General features: G+C 41.0%; 1 protein-coding gene across 1 annotated transcript; it reads left to right on the forward strand.

Annotated features, from left to right (window-relative positions):
* The first annotated feature begins 710 nt into the window (after positions 1 to 710).
* aclya (ATP citrate lyase a) lies at positions 711 to 21162 on the forward strand. Its single transcript, XM_028599786.1, has 28 exons — positions 711 to 846; positions 3018 to 3197; positions 4813 to 4935; positions 6616 to 6678; positions 6810 to 7000; positions 10156 to 10235; positions 10813 to 10943; positions 11602 to 11720; positions 12299 to 12435; positions 12530 to 12591; positions 12687 to 12804; positions 12935 to 13089; positions 14131 to 14224; positions 14702 to 14843; positions 15000 to 15168; positions 15255 to 15359; positions 16290 to 16486; positions 16575 to 16656; positions 16737 to 16847; positions 16952 to 17079; positions 17211 to 17304; positions 17650 to 17804; positions 17905 to 18055; positions 18139 to 18282; positions 18464 to 18577; positions 18685 to 18767; positions 19494 to 19570; positions 19676 to 21162. The coding sequence occupies exons 2-28, from the start codon at positions 3039 to 3041 to the stop codon at positions 19768 to 19770; spliced, it is 3279 nt and encodes a 1092-aa protein (XP_028455587.1). The 5' UTR covers positions 711 to 846; positions 3018 to 3038; the 3' UTR covers positions 19771 to 21162.
* The last annotated feature ends 776 nt before the right edge of the window (positions 21163 to 21938 follow it).

The following is a 21938-nucleotide window of genomic DNA, read 5'->3' on the forward strand; positions in this document are numbered from 1 at the left end:
TTAGCTGTATCTTTCTATGATGTATTCATTACCACCTGATTTAAAATAAAATTCAAATCATAATCTCTATTTTTATTTTAAATTTGTTGGGCTGCTCCACAATCTTTCTAAATACCCCCTGGCAACAGCAGAAGTATCACCTGAGGCACCCCTGGTTAGGAATTACTGAATTAACTGATCGTGTTCCAAATTTAAAAAGAGACATAAGTGCGTTTACTCTCCACATAAACTAAAATAGCTGGTATTGGTTTAGGTCAGTTTTAGGATAAGGACATGTAAAAGACCATGAACTGGTGCTCTATATTCACCTCAAAGTGCAGGTCAATATCAACCAATCAACATCCGACCTTTTTTCTCCATAAGTTGTGTGTGTGTGTGTGTGTGTGTGTGTGTGTGTGTGTGTGTGTGTGTGTGTGTGTGTGTGTGTGTGTGTGTGTGTGTGTGTGTGTGTGTAATCAAACATGAAGTTTGTGGAACATTCTTGTGCTTTTGATCAAACATAATAGCAACATTGGTGGAAATAATATATAATATATATAAAATACGTTGTCTTATTTGCCCATAAGAATGACAGTATTTGCCCCTCTGTGTTCGTGTGCTTCCCACCTCTTAATTTCCATATTTCCCAGTGTCCCTGAAGGCAGCAATAGAGCATGGTGTTGAAAGAACCAATCAGAAGCAAGGAAACATCAGCCAAGCCTATCGGCAGATGGGCTATGGAGACAAAACTCCCAGGAAGCTCTCCGCCGGCACCTCTGCTATCCACAGTCTGTAAGAGGGAAGCCACATTGCCGAGAAATTTCACATACGCAAAAAAACTTCTAGAACCGCCAAAGGAAGAAAAAGGTAAATTACTTATTGTTTTTAAAATAAGCAAATACTTTTCTTTTTTTACTGTGTCCCCTAACTCTCCCTGTTTCTTTCTGTCTCTCTCTGACAAAACATGTAAAACAAGTCTAACTGCTTAACGAGAACGTTAGTCAACCAACGTTAACGTTACACCTGCACTCCTGCTACATCGTGATGGTCAAGTTTAATAATATAATATAATATAATATAATATAATATAATAACAAAGATTTCTTGAAATGGTGACGTGGATATTTGCCAAACAAATACATTTCTGTCTAACCGGTTGGTAAATGAATGAGCACTTGTCTGAAACCTTTCTCTCTATATGACCCAATCCCTTTGCAATGTCCTGCATGTTTTGTGTTGGTCGGAAGTGTTCAAGTTAAAAGGGAATATGAAGCTACAACTTTCATCTTTTTTACTTAACTGACCATCCATCACCCCATTTTTTTTTTTAGATGTAATGGTGCGTCATCATCATCATCATCATCAGTTATCTGTTATTGCTGATGTGAAGCAGTGATATGTAATACCTCAGGTCAGTTGTACAGAGAATGTGGATGATATATGGAACCTGAGCTTTGAATAATGTTCGCCTGGCCTGGAACCAGTGCCGTGGTGACTCAGGGACGATGATCACTAGTGTGAAAGGTCCATGACAGTCCCATTAATCCATTTAAGAAATTGCTGCCAGGGCAGCAGTGGAGGAGGAGGGAGTCCTATTTGAGCCAACATCAGGGCTTTCAGCTTCATGAACCACGTAGAAAACGTAGAGTTTGCTTTGATTTAGGAGAGATGGTATTTACTATCAGATATTTGTTATAATGGCATTGCAGTAAGTTTAAATTTGCCAGTACATTCAAACCTAAACACTTTTGGATCAGGTCAAAAGCTGCATTTCTGCAGGATGTACAGTATATTCGTGCTGATCAGACAAGGCAACAATAAGTAGCCAGATTTTAGGATGGGAGTTTAATTCGAAAATGTAAAAAGAGAACGACAAACCTCAGGGATAGGTTCAGTGAAGTAGCATTCTTACCGGCTGCACCATATCTTTGCAAGTGATGTAGTTCTAAATTACAACATAACTGATTTTCCAGTTATGTTGATCTTTGTCAAGTGATTGAAGAAAAATGATTCCATGTTGCATCTTATGTGTCTCCTCTAGAAAGATAAAGGAGCCTCTGTAATGTATATAGGCAGAAAATAGGAAATCTGTAAAGATTTATTCACATTTTGTTTTATATGATTATTTATATGAAAGTTCTCATAGGTGGAATTAACCTTTTACAGGGCTTTGTTCTGATACTAATAGTAGCTGTATTGGTGTGTCCTCATAGGGAGAAATTATTGAATATTTTTTATATTTTTAAAATTCATCCCTGATGTTCTGTTGTGAGCTGTGCGTGTTGGTCCTGTTGGAGATGACCTAATTGAGTGACGCATGTGGCCAAAGTGTAAAGGTCACAACTCCTCCCTTTTGCAATAAAATTTATGGATGCTATTATTACATGATATTTTTATTGAATGTCTTGATTTACTTCCGGCACATTCTTACACTCACGTGTTCACGAGTTCATGCACTGCAAAAACAATTTCTTGGCTATGCTTAGGGTTATGGTTAGGGTTAACCCTGTCTACCTAATTGTTCACATCAGACCATCAACCTTCTGTAGATTATTTGCAGTTGTAAACTGGTGGTGAAAGTCCAGTTACTACACTATGCACACTCTCTGCTGTAGGAACCTGATTGTTTGAGTGGCAAATAAGTGCCACCTTATTAGTGTGCAGGTCAAACAAAATGAGGCTAATCGTGTTGGATTTAGCTTCATTGGCTTCACTGTCTGTGTCTTGCTGGGTTCAACAGACTAAAACTCTGACTGCAAAAGGACAGAAGGCCTGAATCTGCAGTTAGTATGTAATCTGATTTTTTTTTTTATAGCAGTCTCTCTTAATTCTGTGCAGTTTAACTGCATTATGCCAGGCAGTTCATGGACAATACAAATTACAATGCTGTCTTGTACCTAGCTACCAGACCATTTCTTGACTGTTGTGACAGCAGAGGATGCCAAACATGGTGTTTTTGTTTTCTCTATCATCCATCTCACTGCTCATCTATGTCTCTCCCAATCCATCTCTCTCTGTCTGTCTACCCCTCCTCTTAGGCCAGTCTAACCTAAACAGTCATGTCGGCCAAAGCCATCTCTGAGCAGACGGGAAAGGAGTTCCTCTACAAGCACATCTGCACATCGGCAGCTGTTCAGAACAGATTCCACTATGCCAACGTGACTGCCGAAACCGATTTTGACCGACTGGCGCAAGATCACCCGTGGCTGCTCACACAGGTGAGGCGGAACAACCAGTCATGACAAAATTAGATTTAAAAGAATAAGATGTTCTTAAGCTTTGTTATATCACAAATGTATAGCCCATAAATGCCTAAAGCGCAATCCTCCTTAAGGTTGTGGAAAATCATCTCCTCTTTATTGAGAAAATGACTTGGGTTGGCAGCAGTGAACAGTGATCTCTTGGCACTTGTTAGCTGATGTCTCAGACAGCAGAGCGATCCAGCAGCTATGTTACATTCTTGGTAGAAAGTAAGCTTAAATGCAGAAGAGAACATGGTGGAAAAATGCTCTTTTCTCTTCCATTCATTATTGGTAAACAGATCAATTCTCACTCGCTCTGTCAACAGGGAGGTCAGAGTTCAGCTAGGGACCGATTTCTTGCACAAATACTTCTCTGGTTGCAGGACAGTCACATCGCCCTGCTTTCAGATCAACTCTCACTGTTCTTCATAGCGACTCGCAGATAGACGGGCTGTAATAGAAGTTAATTGAATAACTTCATGACTCATCTTGAAGGAGAAGATGACATTCTCCCCCTGTGTCTCCCTCCTGGCTGAAAGTTTTTATCTGGGAGGTACGAGGAAGATGGGGTGGGCAGATACATGGAGATATGTGCTGCGGTAGAATTGATTAGGAAATTGCATTAACTTCCACCCTCGGCCCTCAATTTCTTTGCTCACTGGCGAGCACCCAGATACTAATGGGTCCGCTGTCATAAATCATTCTCTTTATGTGCCTTGCAAGAGAGGAAGCAGGCTCAGTCAGTGGGGGTTGGATGTAATTTTGTGTTTGCATCAGACAGGAGAGATTCCTACTTAAATAACATTCATCTCAACTTTCAGGTGATGAATATCGTTTGTGAATCTGATGAACCCAGATATCTCTGAATGATAATGTCACAAAATCAGTAAATATCTGCTGTCACATGTTGGAAACAAAATTAAGTTTTGTGTCAATACAATTTTTCAAATGCAATTATCAAACACATTTCCGTGCTGGAGTCCTATTTCTGTGATGATGCAACTAACAATCTTTTCTTTCTTTAATCTGCCTTCTTATTTTTTTGATTAATTGCTGAATCAGTTACACCATAAATTGTCAAAAAACAGTAAAACCTGCCCATCACACAATTTCCTGAAGCCAAAGTTGACAACTTCACATTGCTTGTTTTGTCGGGACAAGAGTCCAAAACACTAGGTTGACTCTAATAGAAAACTAGCAAACAAACATTCACATATGATAACTGCACCTGACTAATTTTGGGTATTTTTGACATGGAACAATTAATCTTTAATCAAAAGTTGATTCTAAAGAAAGCAGTGCATGGCCTATGTGAAATGTCATTAACAGATTTTTACATTTTAATAATGGTTTGAGTTAATTACCATGTTACTTTCAACAAATAAATATTCTGTCATGATGTGAATGCAACAGAGCAACTTTAGAAATCACACAAGCAATCTCACTGAAACACATGACATAAAATGCACTGTAGACTCTCTGCACAGCTTTAAAAAAATGAAACTATCAGTTAGATGCCTTTCAGTTAAGGCTAAATGTAGGTCCCTTTTGGTCCTGCTAAAATGTACCATTATTTATCTTCCTCCTCCAGAGGCTGGTGGTGAAGCCGGACCAGCTGATCAAGAGGCGAGGGAAGCTGGGCTTGGTCGGCGTCAACCTGGACCTGAACGGCGTCAGAGAGTGGCTGAAGTCCCGCTTCATGAAAGAGACAACCGTACGTCATCCACCCTCTCCGCTGGTTCTCAGCCGATGGCCTTCACCCACCCCCTCTACACCTCTTCGATCAATATTATCCCAGAGCTTTATTCAGACCTTCCTTCTGTTGCCCTCTCCTTCACCCCCCCCCTTCCCTGTTCTGCACTGATGCATTTGGTTTGTGTGTTTTGTTTTGCCTGATGTGTGTTTCCCTGAACAGCTGCCCAGATTGCTGAGGGGTTCAGTATCAGTCCGCCGGTACTAAATCAGTCCAGTCAGCTGAAGCGCTAGTGGATATACAGTCAGTCCATGTATCCAGTCAGTATAACCATGATACATAGATACATCACTGTGCCACTGAGATGCTGCTTTGCCTCATAAACCAAGAAGCAAGTTACAGAGAGACTAGGATGGTTCATAAAGCATTGAGAGTCAGCGTGTGTGTTGCAGCACTGAGAATGCGGATAGGTATCTCTTCACAGATGAGATGAAACTGACAGCTGCTGCTGGTGGCAGTATATAGGAATACATGAGGCTACAGCTGTATTGCTGGCAGTGTTTCAGCTTATATTGTATCTAGAAAAGAGTTAAAGTAATTATGCAGATAAATTACCATGTTGTGGACAGACATTTTATAGTATTTAATTTATTTTATCTCTGGTGTCTTGAAATGTGTAAGGTGCAAAAGTATGAATCTGTAACCTAATGCAACCATTGGTCTTATGATGGGTTAGAAAACTGTATTCTAACATGTTTCCACTTGCATAGAAGTGTCTTACCTGACTGCTTATTACTGCTAGTCTACTTCTTGTTTTTTTTAGCTGGCCTCTGAATTTATCTTATAGAAATCATCAAAGTAGTTCTGTTTAGAGGAAGTCAGACTAGATACCAGCAGCTGTGAATAACTTCAGCCACTTTACATTTCCTTTTCACTTCCTTTCTTTCCATGTGTTATTCACAGGTTGCTCAATGCTATTCTATGCTGCAGTTGCCCATAATGCTTCACTTTATTAAATGAGCATTTCAAATTTTGTATAATCATGTTACCATACAGTAAGTGGTTCAGTTGAATCATTCATACACAAATTGCATTCACAACATGAATGGCTTTTCTTTTTTTCCTCTTTGAGGCAGTAATGGTCAGTTCAACCCTTGTGGGTTTTTCAGTCATATTGGCTGTCTTTTTCTTTTTTTCACCCGTCACGAATATCCTTTTTATTTCCACACTTCAAAATGGCAAATCCCTCTCTGCGCTTTTTATTATTTTGTTCTGTTCTCTCCGGCTGGCTGCTCTCAGCTGGTCCCTGGTTACTTTATGCCTGATGGCCTTTAACAGAGGAACGATGACAGCCTCACCAAATGAGCTATGGCTGTGTTAGCGGGGCTTTGCAGAGAGCAATACATGACATTTTCTTTCTCCTGCTTCTCAACCTGTCTCCTTATTTTCTTTTGAAACGGTAATTGACTTGCATATTTAATCATTTGGATTTAATATACCTTTTGTCCCCTCCTCCCACCAGTCCATGAAAGAATGTCTGAAAATATGTGTTGGGACTGATTCATTAATATGGAAACGCCCACAATCTATAGACCCGTCAGATCCTGTAATGTCTTTTTTTTTTAACCCATGGGAGTTAATGCTAATACATTTTCTACTTAGCATTTAATTTCTTAAGGTAATTATTTTGTTGATCCTCAGGTGGGAAAAGCCAAGGGTGTTCTCAAGAACTTCCTCATCGAGCCATTTGTCCCCCATAAGCAGGTAAAGCACTCGTTACAAATCTACTGTCTCATCATGCCTTATTTATACTCTAGAAGCAGTGATAATACAAAATATAAAACAAAGAAACATTGTAACTGATGTCTGTGTCATTTTAACGGCCCCTTGTTCAGGAGGAGGAGTTCTACGTGTGCATTTACGCCACCCGCGAGGGCGACTATGTGCTGTTTCACCATGAGGGAGGGGTGGATGTGGGAGATGTGGATGCCAAGGCGAAAAAGCTGTTAATTGGGGTGGATGAAAAGATCAGTGAAGACTCTGTGAAGAAAGAGCTGCTGACTCACGTCCCAAAAGACAAGAAAGGGTGAGTTAGGAAAAAAAAAAGTATTTGTAGCGCATGCAAAACTTTAGCTTTGTGTCACTGATAGAGAGTAAAAAATGCTGGAAGTGGACATAATATTGACAAGTCAATATAATACATGTAGAATCAAATGCAATATAACCGATTTAAGCTTATAGTGGGTCTGTGTTAGAGATGTATTTATTTAACACTGGCAATTTTCTGTGATATAGTTTGTGTTTGTGTTGCTTGCATCGTATGCTAAGGTGGAGATCGGCTTTGTGATAATATTCCAAATTGAAATTACATTTTATAAGCTTAATATTAATAGAATGATCTTCTTTTTTATATTGATTGATTGCACCTGGTGCATATTTGGCTTTTGTAGAACTTTGATACCCATGCAGAAAGCATGTCTTATTGCATGTCAGTGTATATTCATACACCCAAAATTAGCTGTTTATTGTTGAAGTTCATATGTGCAAGCTGTTTAGATGCATGATTTCCATGTCAAACTGATTATCAAATGACAAATAAAAGGTATTTTATTTTGAAACATTAACTCTGTGCTCTCAAAACAAAAGCACAAGATGCACTTTAATACCAATGTATTTGGGTAGCTCAACACTAAACTACTGATATTAAAAAGATCCAAAAAAAGGCCAGAAAATAAGAGGGTCATACAAATGAGAGAAAGCATTTTGATATTGGCAGTAAATGTGGGCGGAGCAGGTGGAGATGGGCGGAGGATTTCCATTAGACAAATGACTCTCCTCTGCTTCGCCTTGCTTCATACAGCCTCCACCCCCAGCCTTTTTTTTAACACTACAGCCACATTCAGAGCACGTCCGTTTATTTTGATGGGTGCGATACAGTGGCTCACTCCCTCCCATCTATCTCTCCAGCAGTCCTCTGGAGATGGCAGATTCTGGCCAGACTCGCTGTCTTGGCTGACATTGAAGAAGCTGCCCTAGAAATCACTCTGCCAACCCCAGCTCACCCCATACACTTTTCTCCTCTCACTTTGGATTAAAAACAAAAGTGGCACTTGGCCAGTTTTCCTGCCCTCCAATCAAAAGCAGACACAGTAAGCTGAGTCACTCAGGGATTTGGTCATAGTTTTCCCCCGCAGGCCAGTCAGAGTCCTGACAACAAGCTGACATGGTTACAAAGGTTCAGAGCTGCTGGCACACTTGACAGGCAGGAGAGCAAAATACTGCCTCCCCCACCTCCTCCTGCAACCCCCCTCTCCTCACTGCTCTGTTTTGACATGTTAAGGAAGAAGTAAATTAGATTTTTCCTTCTCTAATGCAACTAATTTAAGGGTGGACTGTTTCCTGTCCAGTTCAACCTTAACAATATGTCAATGATATTGCCTGTAGTTTGTCATGGTTTGAATTATGTGGAAATTAGATGATATATATCTAATATAATTACTAGTATATAATAATGTATGATGGCCATGCCATTTCTTTTTTAAATCACCAGGCATATGTTGTACAGGAACATTGTATTCCATAGCCCAGTATTAAAGTACTCGTATTATGTGCATTTTCTGGTTCATAATTGTATTTAGAGGTTGTACCAGAATAGGTTTTCATGATTTAACAAAAAACACCATATTTTTGTTGTACTGCACATTGCTGCAGCTTCTCTTTTCACCCTGTGTGTTGAGCTCTCTGTTTTAGCTACAGAGTGAGGCATCTCACTTCTGTTTCATCTTTGTTGGGAGTCGCACATTTGCAGTACCTAGGTAAGGACTACTAGGCTTGTTGGAGATGAGCCAGGTTTGCGCAGAATCGATCACCGGCGATCGCAGCCCAATGCATGCCGGTTAGAGTTGTGTCCGACTTGCTCTGACGTCATGCACACGTCGGCAACGATAACCTCACAAGGCGGCCGCAGGTTTGAGATGCAGGCAGCGCAGTTGCTTTTCACCACCTGCAAGACCCAGGCGGACCCAGGGCATGATGGGAAACGCCTGGCTCTCAGCTGATCTAACAGCTGTTTGGTTCAGAATAACTCAACATGGTGACGTTTTATATAAACTTTTTATAGTTTATATAGAGGGATTTTAATTGCTATTTGTCTGATTTAAAGGCTTATTCTGTACCGAACACATGTTGTGTGGGTGATAGTTATGTTTAGAATTCAGAGGATTTAGGATTTATTTATTTTGATTAGGACAATGCACATTAATCAACATTTCTGTAAATGCGCCAGTGTTAGCCAGTTGGCTAATTTTCAACTGTAGTCCTAGTTACCTAGAATGAGAGAGAATAAATCCATTCAGATTACAGATCAGTATGTTTTGTATTAACATCAGCACCAGATCGCAGGTAGAGCATTTTGACAGCTAATCTGTCTTCATAAAAGTGTGTGTGTGTGTGTGTGTGTGTGTGTGTGTGTGTGTGTGTGTGTGTGTGTGTGTGTGTGTGTGTGTGTGTGTGTGTGTGTGTGTGTGTGTGTGTGTGTGTGTGTGTGTGTGTGTGTGTGTGTGTGTGTGTGTGTGTGTGTGTGTGTGTGTGTGTGTGTGTGTGTGTGTGTGTGTGTGTGTGTGTGTGTGTGTGTGTGTGTGTGTGTGTGTGTGTGTGTGTGTGTGTGTGTGTGTGTGTGTGTGTGTGTGTGTGTGTGTGTGTGTGTGTGTGTGTTCTTTACAATGCTGTGTATATTTAGCAAGTTAGAAAATGATTAAATGGCCATTTATGCATTCAGTTAACTATTAATGTGATAGTGATCCTACACCTTTAAGGGCTGCATCTATTCTAATTATGTTCATAGTCAATCTACAAATTATTTTCGTGATTAATCAAATGTTTTGTCCACAAAATTTAAAAAAATAGTCACAAAATAGATATTACAATTTCCCAGAGTCGTTTTCTCTGACCAACAGCCCAAAACCTAAAGCAATTCAATTCCTCACAAGAGACGCAGAATATATTCCCATTTAGAAAGCCAATACCAACAAATGTTTGGTACTTTGGCTTGAAAAGTGACATAGTTACATAGTTACAAATTGATTTTCTGTCGATCGATTAATCAACTAATTATTTTAGCTGTAACGTGACAATAACTCCTTTTTATATTGGAACATGATTAGTTTTACATCCACCGTCAATTCTGGTGCTGCAGCAACAGATCCAAAGAGGTTTCATGTGTTGAATGTTGTCTCTCTGCAGGGTCCTGGCCAGCTTCATTGTTGGGCTCTTCAACCTGTATGAGGACCTGTTCTTCACATACCTGGAGATCAATCCACTAGGTAGGTTGTTTTTTGTTTGTTTTACTTTTCTTAAATCCCTAGTACATTGATGTTTTATGTCTGAACGAGCAATCACGATGGCATACACATTTTTTTCCAACGCAGATTCATAAATATGTTATCAGATTATGAAATTGGAAAGGGGACATCAAAAGGAAATCTGAGATGAAAACATCAATAATAAAACCTCATCTTAAAACCAAGAGGCAGAAGTTTATTCTGCCCCATTTTTTTACATTGAGGGAGGAAACCATTAAATAATTCATGCCCTTCCTGTTTGATGAAGGCAGCGCGTATTTATAATGGAGTAATTGGGCACGAGAATGCCTTCTGGCAGCTGTTTTTGTTGATGTAGCAGGGCTGCTGAGACCGGCTGTCCCTGCTTTGATTTCATACAACCTCCTCCCCATCTACGCTTTCCTTCCACCTCCTGCAGGGACAGCCGGAAGGTTGTGGTCACCTGCGCCCAAGTACGGTCCTCCCAGGCTAACATAATGAAACTCGGTGGGTGGGTGTTTGTAAACCTTGTAGGAGTATAGATTGCAACACTTGTTTTTTCTTCTCCCTTTTCTCTCAGTGGTCACAAAAGATGGAGTTTACGTGCTGGACATGGCAGCCAAGATCGATGCCACAGCTGACTATATCTGCAAGGCCAAGTGGGGTGACGTGGAGTTCCCTCCACCGTTCGGCAGGGAGGCCTATCCTGAGGTGAGGGAGGAATGGAAAGACAGATTTAGCAATCCACCAGATTCCAATCTGTCAGCATTACATAGCTCCAAAGAGGGGAAAAAGCTCAATATGTTGATGTCCTTTACTATACTGTAATGAGATGCTTTGTGAGAAAAGATCTGATCTGTCTTTTAAAACTCCTCAGTGTCTAAATCACCTGCACGAGCTCAATAATATGTATACAGGACTTTTTTTCTACGTTTGGCTGATGCGCGTAAGAGCTGGTTTGAGATGTACTGTCTGTGTACCAGACGGGCTGGTCTAATTGGCTGCTGTGAGTCTAGAGTGGAGATGAGGGACAGCGGGTGCCTTTGATTGGGAGCTTTTTTTTACTCTCAGCCACCAGCTGTGGCCCTGACAGTCACAAACAACCACTGATGCACATCACATCCACTCTCACTCCTAACATTTCTACAATATTTCCAACTAATAGCTCTTTAAAAATCAATGCAAGCACAGGAAATAAATTGTGGCCAAATGGAGAGGTGCTTGTGCAAGTCCTGCTCTGATTAAGGCTACACACACACACACACACACACACACACACACACACACACACACACACACACCTGCTTCTGTAGCATTCATATAACCTGCCTCTCACCTCTTCATTGACTGTTTTCTTTCACTTTTGCAGGAGGCCTACATTGCCGACCTTGATGCCAAGAGTGGGGCCAGCCTCAAACTGACCCTGCTCAACCCCCGAGGCAGGATCTGGACCATGGTGGCAGGAGGAGGTGCCTCAGTGGTGTACAGGTACCCAGTCACAGTGCCAGAATAGGGCTACATAAAGCAAAGCCTGAATAAATAAGATGCCAGTAGCCATGGATCTAAAAATAATTCAATTGGATGTTTTCTTCTGGCTGCTTAAATTGTCCCCTGACTTTATCCTCATTACATGATTTACACTACGCATAACTGAGTTTAGCTTTAGGAGTGTATGCCAGTAATGCAGTAGTGAGACTGATGGTGCAGCAGCTCAGACTCATGCCTGTTCAGCTGACTGCTAAATTGGATTCTTAGATGTTGACATTTTAGTGAGAGTCTTGAGGAATGAGCAGTGTCGTCTGTCGGAGGTGTAAAGCGTGACATGTACATCAGCCATGACTAATTATTCCCTCTGGGCACACTTAAGTCGTTGTGTCTGTTTGCAGTGCAGTATTAATTCAGAGCAGATGAAAAAAGTGCATTTAGTGTTTAATGCAAGTTAAGACGCTGATTCGTTTCATTTTTCTTAAAATATTGGTATGACTGTCCCAGCATAGAAGACACACAGGTGTTGTTGCTGTTGCTTTTTCCTCTGTGTGGGTGACTAATATATAAAACTCTCCTAGTGACACAATCTGTGACCTGGGTGGCGTCAACGAGCTGGCCAATTATGGGGAGTATTCAGGAGCACCAAGCGAACAGCAGACCTATGACTACGCCAAGACTATTCTGTCTCTGATGACCAGAGAAAAGCACCCTGACGGTAGGAAAACAGCTTTCTTTGTACTCAAAGTGGTCTCTTTTTATATAAATATAAATAAATAAATAAATAAAGTTTCCATAATAATGTTTTCCAGGAAAGGTTTTGATCATTGGGGGAAGCATTGCAAACTTCACAAATGTTGCAGCAACATTTAAGGTAAAGTACCGCCCTGCCTTTTTGTTTATGTAGTAGCCTTAATATTACTTACTCAATATCAAGTTACTCACTGAGCAGATCCTTGTCTTTGCTAGGGGATTGTTCGGGCCATCAGAGACTATCAGGTGCCACTGAAGGAGCATGAGGTCACCATATTTGTTCGTCGTGGAGGCCCCAACTACCAGGAAGGTCTCAGAGTGATGGGAGAAGTCGGTATGTTGTATGATGTACTTTACACTGATTTATATTTATCTTATTTCGAGGGCATGAGGGCATTTGTATCTGCAAGCAAATGCTGATTTTCATACACCACACTTAATTTGCTTCTGCCTGCTCTCCTCAGGCAAGACAACTGGGATCCCCATCCATGTCTTTGGCACAGAAACTCACATGACTGCCATTGTTGGCATGGCACTGGGCCACCGGCCAATCCCCAACCAGCCTCCTGTTGCAGCCCACACTGCCAACTTTCTTCTCAACTCCAGTGGCAGCACATCGGTATGACACACACTGACTCCACGGAGACGAATAGGCCGTCATGATGTGGTGTCTGCTCACTGTGCAGTGAATTTACATTATCAACTCCACCAATAGTGCTGTGCAGTTTAGTGACAGAGTGAGCAGAAGACTTGCATGCCACAGCCTCTGTTTCAGTTACTGTCTCGTCCTTTTAGTGAACCGGGTTGTCAGAAGCCCAATGGCTCTTTTGTATAAGAGCATTGTGTGCTACTCTCACTCAAATACTCGCGTGGCCGCAGTCGGTAATGCACTGCAGCTGCCCCGAGGCAGCCATTAGGCTTTCAGAAAAAGTGAGTGTGTGCCTGCACATGTGTGCACATACATGCATTTATTTGCTTCAAATGAAGAGGTAGATATAAAAATGACATGGACAAATTAAACATTATACTTCCATATAATAGTATAATGTAACATTGTTCAGATAAAGTAAGACTATTAAAAAAGTCAACAAAAAGTATGCATTATTTATTATGAAATTATATGACCACATTTTGTTAAAGCTTTTGTTTAAGAATTGAATGAAAGTTTCCACTCTAAAGCTTAAAGCACTTAACATCTAGTTGCTCATCCGAAGCTCTACTTGGGTGGCCAATGGCATGACAAATCAAGAACACTAAGACTCACTGTGTAACTTGTATGCAGGTATTGTCTTATAAAATGACCTGAAGGTTTGAGGCTACCCTGCTCTTTCAAGCTTATATAAACAGGGTTCGTACAAAGTCTTGAAAGTTTGGAAATGCTTAAGGTTAAAGTTAGGAATATGCTTGACTTTGAATATACTCCTTGAAAAAATACTTGATTTTCAATATAATCTGGTGTTTCATCTACATAATAACTCATGTAAACCAAAACTTTTTTTAAATGACAAAAGTCAAAGTGTTTGAATTTTACTCTTATGAAGCTGTACAACCCTGTATAAAGGACCACTGTTTTGCCAGTTTTTACAGTTAAAGCATATCATTTTCTCAACAGAGCTGTCCTCATTAGCACGCACACCTGTGCTTCTTTTTTCATTTCCAGACCCCAGTATCCAGCAGAACTGCTTCTTTCTCTGAAAACAGAGCCAGACTTGAGGGCTCACCAGCCAAGAAGGTCAAAGCTGGAGCTCCCATTGGTAAAAAAACACACACACACACGCACACACGCACATACGCACATATTGCACTGGGAAATCTTTGTACTGTGAATGCTAAGGCTTTGATGTGTTTTCATGCATGGGTCCACCGCAGGGCAGCGTGATAGGTGCAGACCTTGTGATCATACATGGTTGAGTTTAGGTATTATAGCTCCCCCTTTGGACAGCAGAAGGACTCTGCAATCCAAACTCATTAAATTGGAAGTTCATTGTACTGATATATAGGATTTATACAGACACATACACACCTAATCCAAAGCTCAACATGTCTTTATTGTTTGTTGTAATTATGTTTAAAAAAAAAAAAGAAGCTTAATGGCGCTGAACCAGTTTTTCTGTCTACTTTATTGATCTTATTGACGCCTGAAAAGGCTCATGGACCTCTGTTAATCCTTATGTCAGTGGTGTCATAATTATTATTTTTAACTTCATCCAGTGTCTTTCCTCCCCCTGTAGCTAAGGCAACTAACCTCTTCAGCAAACACACCAAGTCTATAGTGTGGGGTATGCAGACTCGGGCAGTACAGGGCATGCTGGACTTTGACTATGTCTGCTCCAGAGATGAGCCATCTGTCGCAGCCATGGTCTACCCGTTCACGTAAGTGTGCTCTGTCCTTCTTTTGTTTGTGTTTACTTTGTTCTGATGTCATTGCTCTTAATTCATAATAATTAATTTAATGTAATAAAAATCTCTTAAGTAAACGGTGTCCTTTCACTGTTTGACAAATGTCTTTTCTGCATGGCTGCCTTTCAGTGGAGACCACAAACAGAAGTACTATTGGGGCCATAAAGAGATCCTCATCCCCGTCTATAAGAACATGAGTGACGCCATGAAGAAGCACCCAGATGTGGACGTGCTCATCAACTTTGCCTCTTTGCGTTCAGCCTTTGATAGCACCATGGAGACCATGCAGTACCCACAGGTATAACGCACCATCATCCTGCACCATCTGCAAGGTATTTAACAGCTGAGGAATAAAGTTGAGCCTTTCTATTCATTTGCTTTCAGATTCACACCATTGCCATCATTGCTGAGGGAATCCCTGAAGCCCATACCAGGAAGATCATCAAGGTTGCAGATGAGAAGGGTGTTACAATCATTGGACCAGCAACCGTTAGTCTTGCTTCACTTCTTTTATCTCTTTACTTCTTTTTAGGGCTGTCAATTGATTAAAAAAAATTAACTAATTAATTGCACAATTTGCTGTAATTAATCGCAATTAATCGCTTTTTTAAATTGAGACTGAAGCTTATAATAATGGATATTTAAATGCTAAATCACTTAACTTTGCAAATATGAAGAAAAAAACAAACAAGGAAAGGTTCTGCTAAGTTCAGAATGTTTAATATCTTTCAGAAAAACAGCAGCAACAATTTGGCTTAGTCCTGCTGAAGGCTGCTGGAAACGGCTAGAAACTGTCTGACTTGAGAGCAGATTTTTGTCACCGTCCCCGGCTGCTGTCGCCTGCTCTCGTCCACTTTACAGGCGAGGCGCAGTTCATCTCCAACGAGCCTATGTTCAGTTGGCGGCAGGGCAGTCGGGACTCACCCGGAAATGGCGAGCGGAATGAGGTGACTAGTCTCTCAAAATCTGACGAAAATCTTCTGAAATGAAGACAGATTCAGCAACTGCACGGCCTATTTCTCGCTTAAAATGTTTTCAGAAACATGTTTCAGTGAACTATCTTAGTACAATATGAGATCGTATTCTGAACGGCCGCCATGACAGTCTGGCTTTGGATTTCCGGAGAAAACAAACCCATGTGACGCGTTCGTCCAATCAGCTGCCGGTTTTCATTACTTGGGCAACAATACAGAGTAGCGCCGCCTGCTGTTATGTAGACGTATTACGTTTCTCAGCCGCCACCTGAAGTAAACAAACACAGCTGCGTTAATTTCGTTAATTTTTTTTAACGAGTTAAATATTAAAAAATTAACGCAAAAATTAACGCAAAAATTAACGCGTTAATTATGACAGCCCTACTTCTTTAATGTTCTTTTATCTGAGCAAACCAGCACTCTCTGCGTCTGTGTTTTTGTCCAGGTTGGAGGAATTAAGCCAGGCTGTTTTAAGATCGGGAACACCGGAGGCATGCTGGATAACATCCTCGCCTCCAAGCTCTATCGCCCAGGCAGTGTGGCCTACGTGTCCCGCTCAGGTGGCATGTCCAATGAACTCAACAACATAATCTCGCGCACCACTGACGGTGTTTTTGAAGGTGTGGCCATTGGTGGGGACAGGTATGTAACTGTGTAAAAATGTCTTTTATCTGCAGTATGTAAGCATGTGGGTTTGAATTGGCCTTTTAAATTTTGGTCTTTTCTGCAGATACCCAGGCTCTGTGTTTACTGACCATGTGCTGCGCTACCAAGACACTCCTGGAGTAAAAATGATTGTTGTATTGGGAGAGGTGAGGAACAAGTCTACACACACTGGTGCCTGCAGCTTTATTGATTTTCTACATCCTGAATCTGTCTCTGCCTTCCACAGATTGGAGGCACAGAGGAGTACAAGATCTGCGAGGCTATCACACAGGGCAGGATCACAAAACCAGTGGTGTGCTGGTGTATTGGCACCTGTGCTACCATGTTCTCCTCTGAGGTGAGAGGGCAGATGTGGAGTCTGGTGCATTGCACAATGAGAGATTTTTAATAAAATGTCTGACCTATGTTGCACCTTTTGTCCTCTTCCCCCCCCCCCCTCAGGTTCAGTTCGGCCATGCAGGAGCTTGTGCCAGCCATGCCTCTGAGACCGCAGTGGCTAAGAACATGGCTCTGAAGGAGGCTGGAGCCTTTGTCCCCAAGAGCTTTGATGAGCTGGGAGAGATCATCAAGTCAGTGCACATTGTCATATTCATTCCTTCAATTCAACATGCTCCTATAAATATATGTTGTAAATATATATAATGACAAAAAAATGTATTCTTTTATAATGATTCCTGAGTCTTCTGTGTTATCTATGCAGTTCTGTTTATGATGACCTTGTTGCCAAAGGAGTTATTCAGCCAGCTGAAGAGATGCCTCCTCCCACTGTCCCGATGGATTACTCTTGGGCACGAGTGAGTAAGCCTGTGAACAGGTTGAATAAAGCTCCTGGCTATCAGATGATGCAGTAAAGTTGAGTTTATCGATATGGAAAAAATCAAATATCACAATATTTTTGTCCAAATACATCAATGTCGATATTGCGGCGATATTTTAGGGTTGACAGATAATAATTCTGGTTAGTTCAGATATTTGCATCACTTTACTGTAATGCAGCCTTTTAAAAACAGTTCTTCACGGCATATCACGATTTGCAATATCCAAATTTTAAGACGATATCTAGCCTCATATGTCGATGTCGATATAATATTGATTGGCCAGCCCTTCAGTAAAGTTTTTCCTTTTTTCTTGCCCTGCAGGAGCTTGGTCTGATCCGTAAGCCTGCTTCCTTCATGACCAGCATCTGTGACGAGAGGGGTCAGGAGCTCATCTACGCAGGCATGCCCATCACTGAGGTCTTCAAGTCGGAAATAGGCCTGGGAGGAACTCTAGGGCTTCTGTGGTTCCAGAGGAGGTCAGCCTTTAAACCTCTTAACCCAGGAGTTGTGATAAACAAAATCGTGAGACATCCTTGTACCACATAACCATTGTTTTTTTACCCCTTTTGTGTGCAGGTTGCCGAGGTATGCCTGCCAGTTTATTGAGATGTGCCTGATGGTGACCGCTGATCATGGCCCTGCTGTTTCCGGCGCCCACAACACAATTGTCTGTGCTCGAGCTGGCAAAGATCTCATCTCCAGCCTCACCTCCGGCCTTCTCACCATTGTAAGACACTTAGCCTGTGATTCATGTACTTGATTTACTGACCTGCAAAAGTCCACCATGAGCACGTGTTTTTCCTTTTCCAGGGTGACCGCTTTGGAGGTGCTCTGGATGCTGCAGCAAAGCAGTTCAGCAAGGCTTTTGACAGCAGCATGCTGCCCATGGAGTTTGTCAACAAGATGAAGAAGGATGGCAAGCTGATCATGGGCATTGGACATAGAGTCAAGTCGGTGAGTACCATGGATCTTCAGCATGTGTGTATCCAGTGCGGACAGCAGCAGAATGATCTTTTAAATCAGAGTTATTATTGAATAACACAGAGAACAGGGCTGTACTACACTGCTAAAAATATACTGTAAAGGACCAATACTAGAGATAGAGGGAAATCAGATTGATTGAATGCTTCCCCAGATTAACAATCCAGACATGAGAGTCCAGATCTTGAAGGACTTTGTGAAGCAGCACTTCCCCTCCACCCAGCTGCTGGACTACGCTCTAGATGTAGAGAAGATCACCACATCCAAAGTAAGATTTATCACTTCATCCTGTCATTCACAGCCTTTAGTAAACCGTGATGTGCTCCATTTTTTTTAAAATCCTCTTTTCCCGGTGTGTTGATTTTGTTGTATTAGAAACCCAATTTGATCCTGAATGTGGACGGCTTCATTGGTGTGGCCTTTGTGGATTTGCTCAGGACTTGTGGTGGCTTTACACGGTGAGCCAATAAATACTGTCTGTTCATCTTTACAATGTATTTATACAGTTTACACCTTGTTTGTCACACATCTTTACTATATTTAAGACAAAATAGAGAAACAGGCATTCAAGTTACAGTTCTATGGTGAAGCCATGTAGCAGGAGAATGGAGATCCAAGGCTGACAACTCAGATCTTTGTTTTCATGCTTCTGTTTCATAATGCCTTGCAGTAATTTAGAGCCAAATGTACATAAGTGTAGTCATTTATACATTAATATAATAAATTTGTGGGATGAAATACTACCACAAATCATTGTATTTGTCCATACTAAAAATGACCACTTAATGCCAAAATTGCTATAAATTGCCTGCACTTCACTCATTGTCAATATGTCTGAGTTTAGGTACAATATAAGTACTATAAAGCCTGTTTGATGGTTCTGCGGAGGCTCCACGCAGAGCTTTCGCCGTAGCCTACGTAAGTGGCCTGATGTTTATACTTGTGCACAGAACCAGGAAATGAGTTGGGAAATGCAATGCTACCCAGCCACGGCCAAGCAACGTGTTTTCGAGAGGTGCATGTCAGACTAGGGCGTAGGGTCCGGCTTAGACGCAGAGGGGTCTGCGGGGGTACGCCGTCAATTTGACGCAGAAGCATAAAACAGCCTTAAGGCCTACACTGTGTGCAGCCATCTTTTTAAATTCATCAACTCTTATCCTTGTTGTCCATCATGCCCACCACAGGGATGAAGCGGATGAGTTTGTGGAAATTGGAGCTCTGAATGGCATCTTTGTCCTGGGACGTAGCATGGGATTTATTGGTGAGTCATTTCTGTGTGCTGACACACTGCTACGGTAACGTATGCAAGATTGCAAACACTTCTACCTTGTATGACAATCAATCCTTCCTCTTCGTATCTCCTCAGGACACTACCTGGACCAGAAGAGGCTGAAGCAGGGTCTGTATCGCCACCCCTGGGATGACATCTCCTATGTGCTCCCAGAACATATGTCCATGTAATCAGAGGGACTAAACCAGAGAGTGTCAGCCTTCGGTCCCCGAAATCACCTCACCCCAGCCGTCAACTCCTCACACAACCAAACTGTGATCTGTCACCCGGAAGCAGTGGCGCAATATAGGGAACATGTTACTATTAATATAGCTATAAATTGCAAATATTCAAAAGAAAAAGAGAATGTTTTTAGTTTTGGAAAGCTGTCAGTGCTGCAGTTCTGTGAATTTAAGTAAAACGTGGTCAACTGTGAAGCTCCAGTAAAACAATGTCTGACTGAGATTTGAAGATGAATCTGATGAGGTACAGGTGAGGGAGTAAAAGTGAATTATTCAACGACTGACCACCACCACTCTTATGGCTAGTGAAGTACTGTTATTTATCCCAAACATATATCCTTGTTGTATTAACCTAGCATGTATCACAGACTATTGTGTCTCTGTGCAGTTCTCTTCATTGTGCCACTTGAGAATCATGAGCTTGCTACAAGGAGTGAACATGTAGTGCAATAATGCCTATAATATGAGAACATACTGTAGATCAGAGCTTTATTTATGTATGGTTGTATTAATAGTAGAAATGAAATGGTTCAAGAATGTTATAGTTTTGATTATATTTAATGCTTTTGATACACAAGTGATTGAAGTCCGCTTACTGTGGCAAAAGGGACCATTTTATGAGTAATTCCTGACAGGTGCTGCTGTCCCCAGGAAATATTCTCTCTCAGCTAGTGGAAAGCTTTTTATTTTTTTATTTTATGAATGCACTAATCCCATAACAATAACATGAATTATTATTATTACAATATGTCTGTATCAGCACTATAAGATGGCAAATAATTTTAGCAGTTAAATGCAACGATATATTTAATATCTTAACATATTTTTTCACATGAATGTCTAAATGTGTATAGTGAATTTTCAGTCTAGGGATTTTAAAGTTCATTACATGCCCAATATTTAACATGTTGCTCAATCTATTTTTATTTGAATAAAACCATGTATGAGACAGACAGTATAAGTCTCACCTTAGGAAATGTGACACCCCTTTCAGATTGCTATATTTGTATCCAGTGGACAGTAATTTTATTTAGACAATCTGTTCATAATCATTAGACTCCGAGTGCAGGACAAAACTCTCTTCTTTAATTTTCTTTGAAGTAAAAGAAAATGATACATTTTCCCCACAATTTGCGGTCCAAAAGAAAATGTGTGGCAACCATCACTAGTGTCATCTATTATGTGAATGTTACAGAAATAGAGAAGTTCTCCAGACAACCAGAAACCTTACCAGTGTTGTCGCAATGCTTATTACTCAATGTGAACTGAACGTGCCTCTGTACTGATTTGTTGTATGTTGACAACTGTATAATTGAGTAAAATAAAATGTAATTAATGTTATACAATCTGTGCAGAGTTATCTTTTAAATATATAGTCAACATCTGCCTAGATTTAATTGTTTAATTGCTATGTCAGGGTTAGGTTAATTATTTTATTTCCCTTTTGAGATCTACAACTCTGCACACCCTTTATCAATTTAGACTCCACATGTTTAAAGGTAAACCTGCTTTATGCAAACTTTATGAAGTGTAAAAGTGCAGTAGAATCTGCAACCATGCAGAACTATAAATGTCTCTTGCCATTTTAACGTTTGAAACCGGTGTAATACCATGATAATGTTTGCATTCCATGTCGGTGTGCCAGATCATGCTATTGTGCATCTGGCTCAAATACTTAATTACTAGCACACCTAATCACAGAGCCACCAATATTGATATTAATTACACCTGTGATTTCTCTGCCTCATATTTCAGGCCACAAGGCGTTAGGCAGAAAATATATAGCAGTGATTAAAACACGAGTCTATACATACTAAGTTGTACAGTATGAGGCTGTGCATTTATTGTTCGAGTGGTTCGACCTTCCCTGAGCCTGCAGAGCAAACATTATGCGTGTCGGTACAAGTTTGTCACCATGTGCAAAGCTCAGCTTGCACTCATTGACATATATATAAGCTTGCACTAGGAACCAGCCACTGACGTCAAAGACGCGGTTACGCCTTTCACCCACTGCGCATGTCAGTGAAGCTGTCTGTGTTACTAAGAGTGAAGTTGGTTCCTTATTCGTCGTTTCCCAACGCTTCAATCACTTTGACACAAGAAAGGTACGTGCTTAG

This window comes from Perca flavescens, chromosome 15, assembly GCF_004354835.1.
Source record: "Perca flavescens isolate YP-PL-M2 chromosome 15, PFLA_1.0, whole genome shotgun sequence".
Taxonomy (NCBI): domain Eukaryota; kingdom Metazoa; phylum Chordata; class Actinopteri; order Perciformes; family Percidae; genus Perca; species Perca flavescens.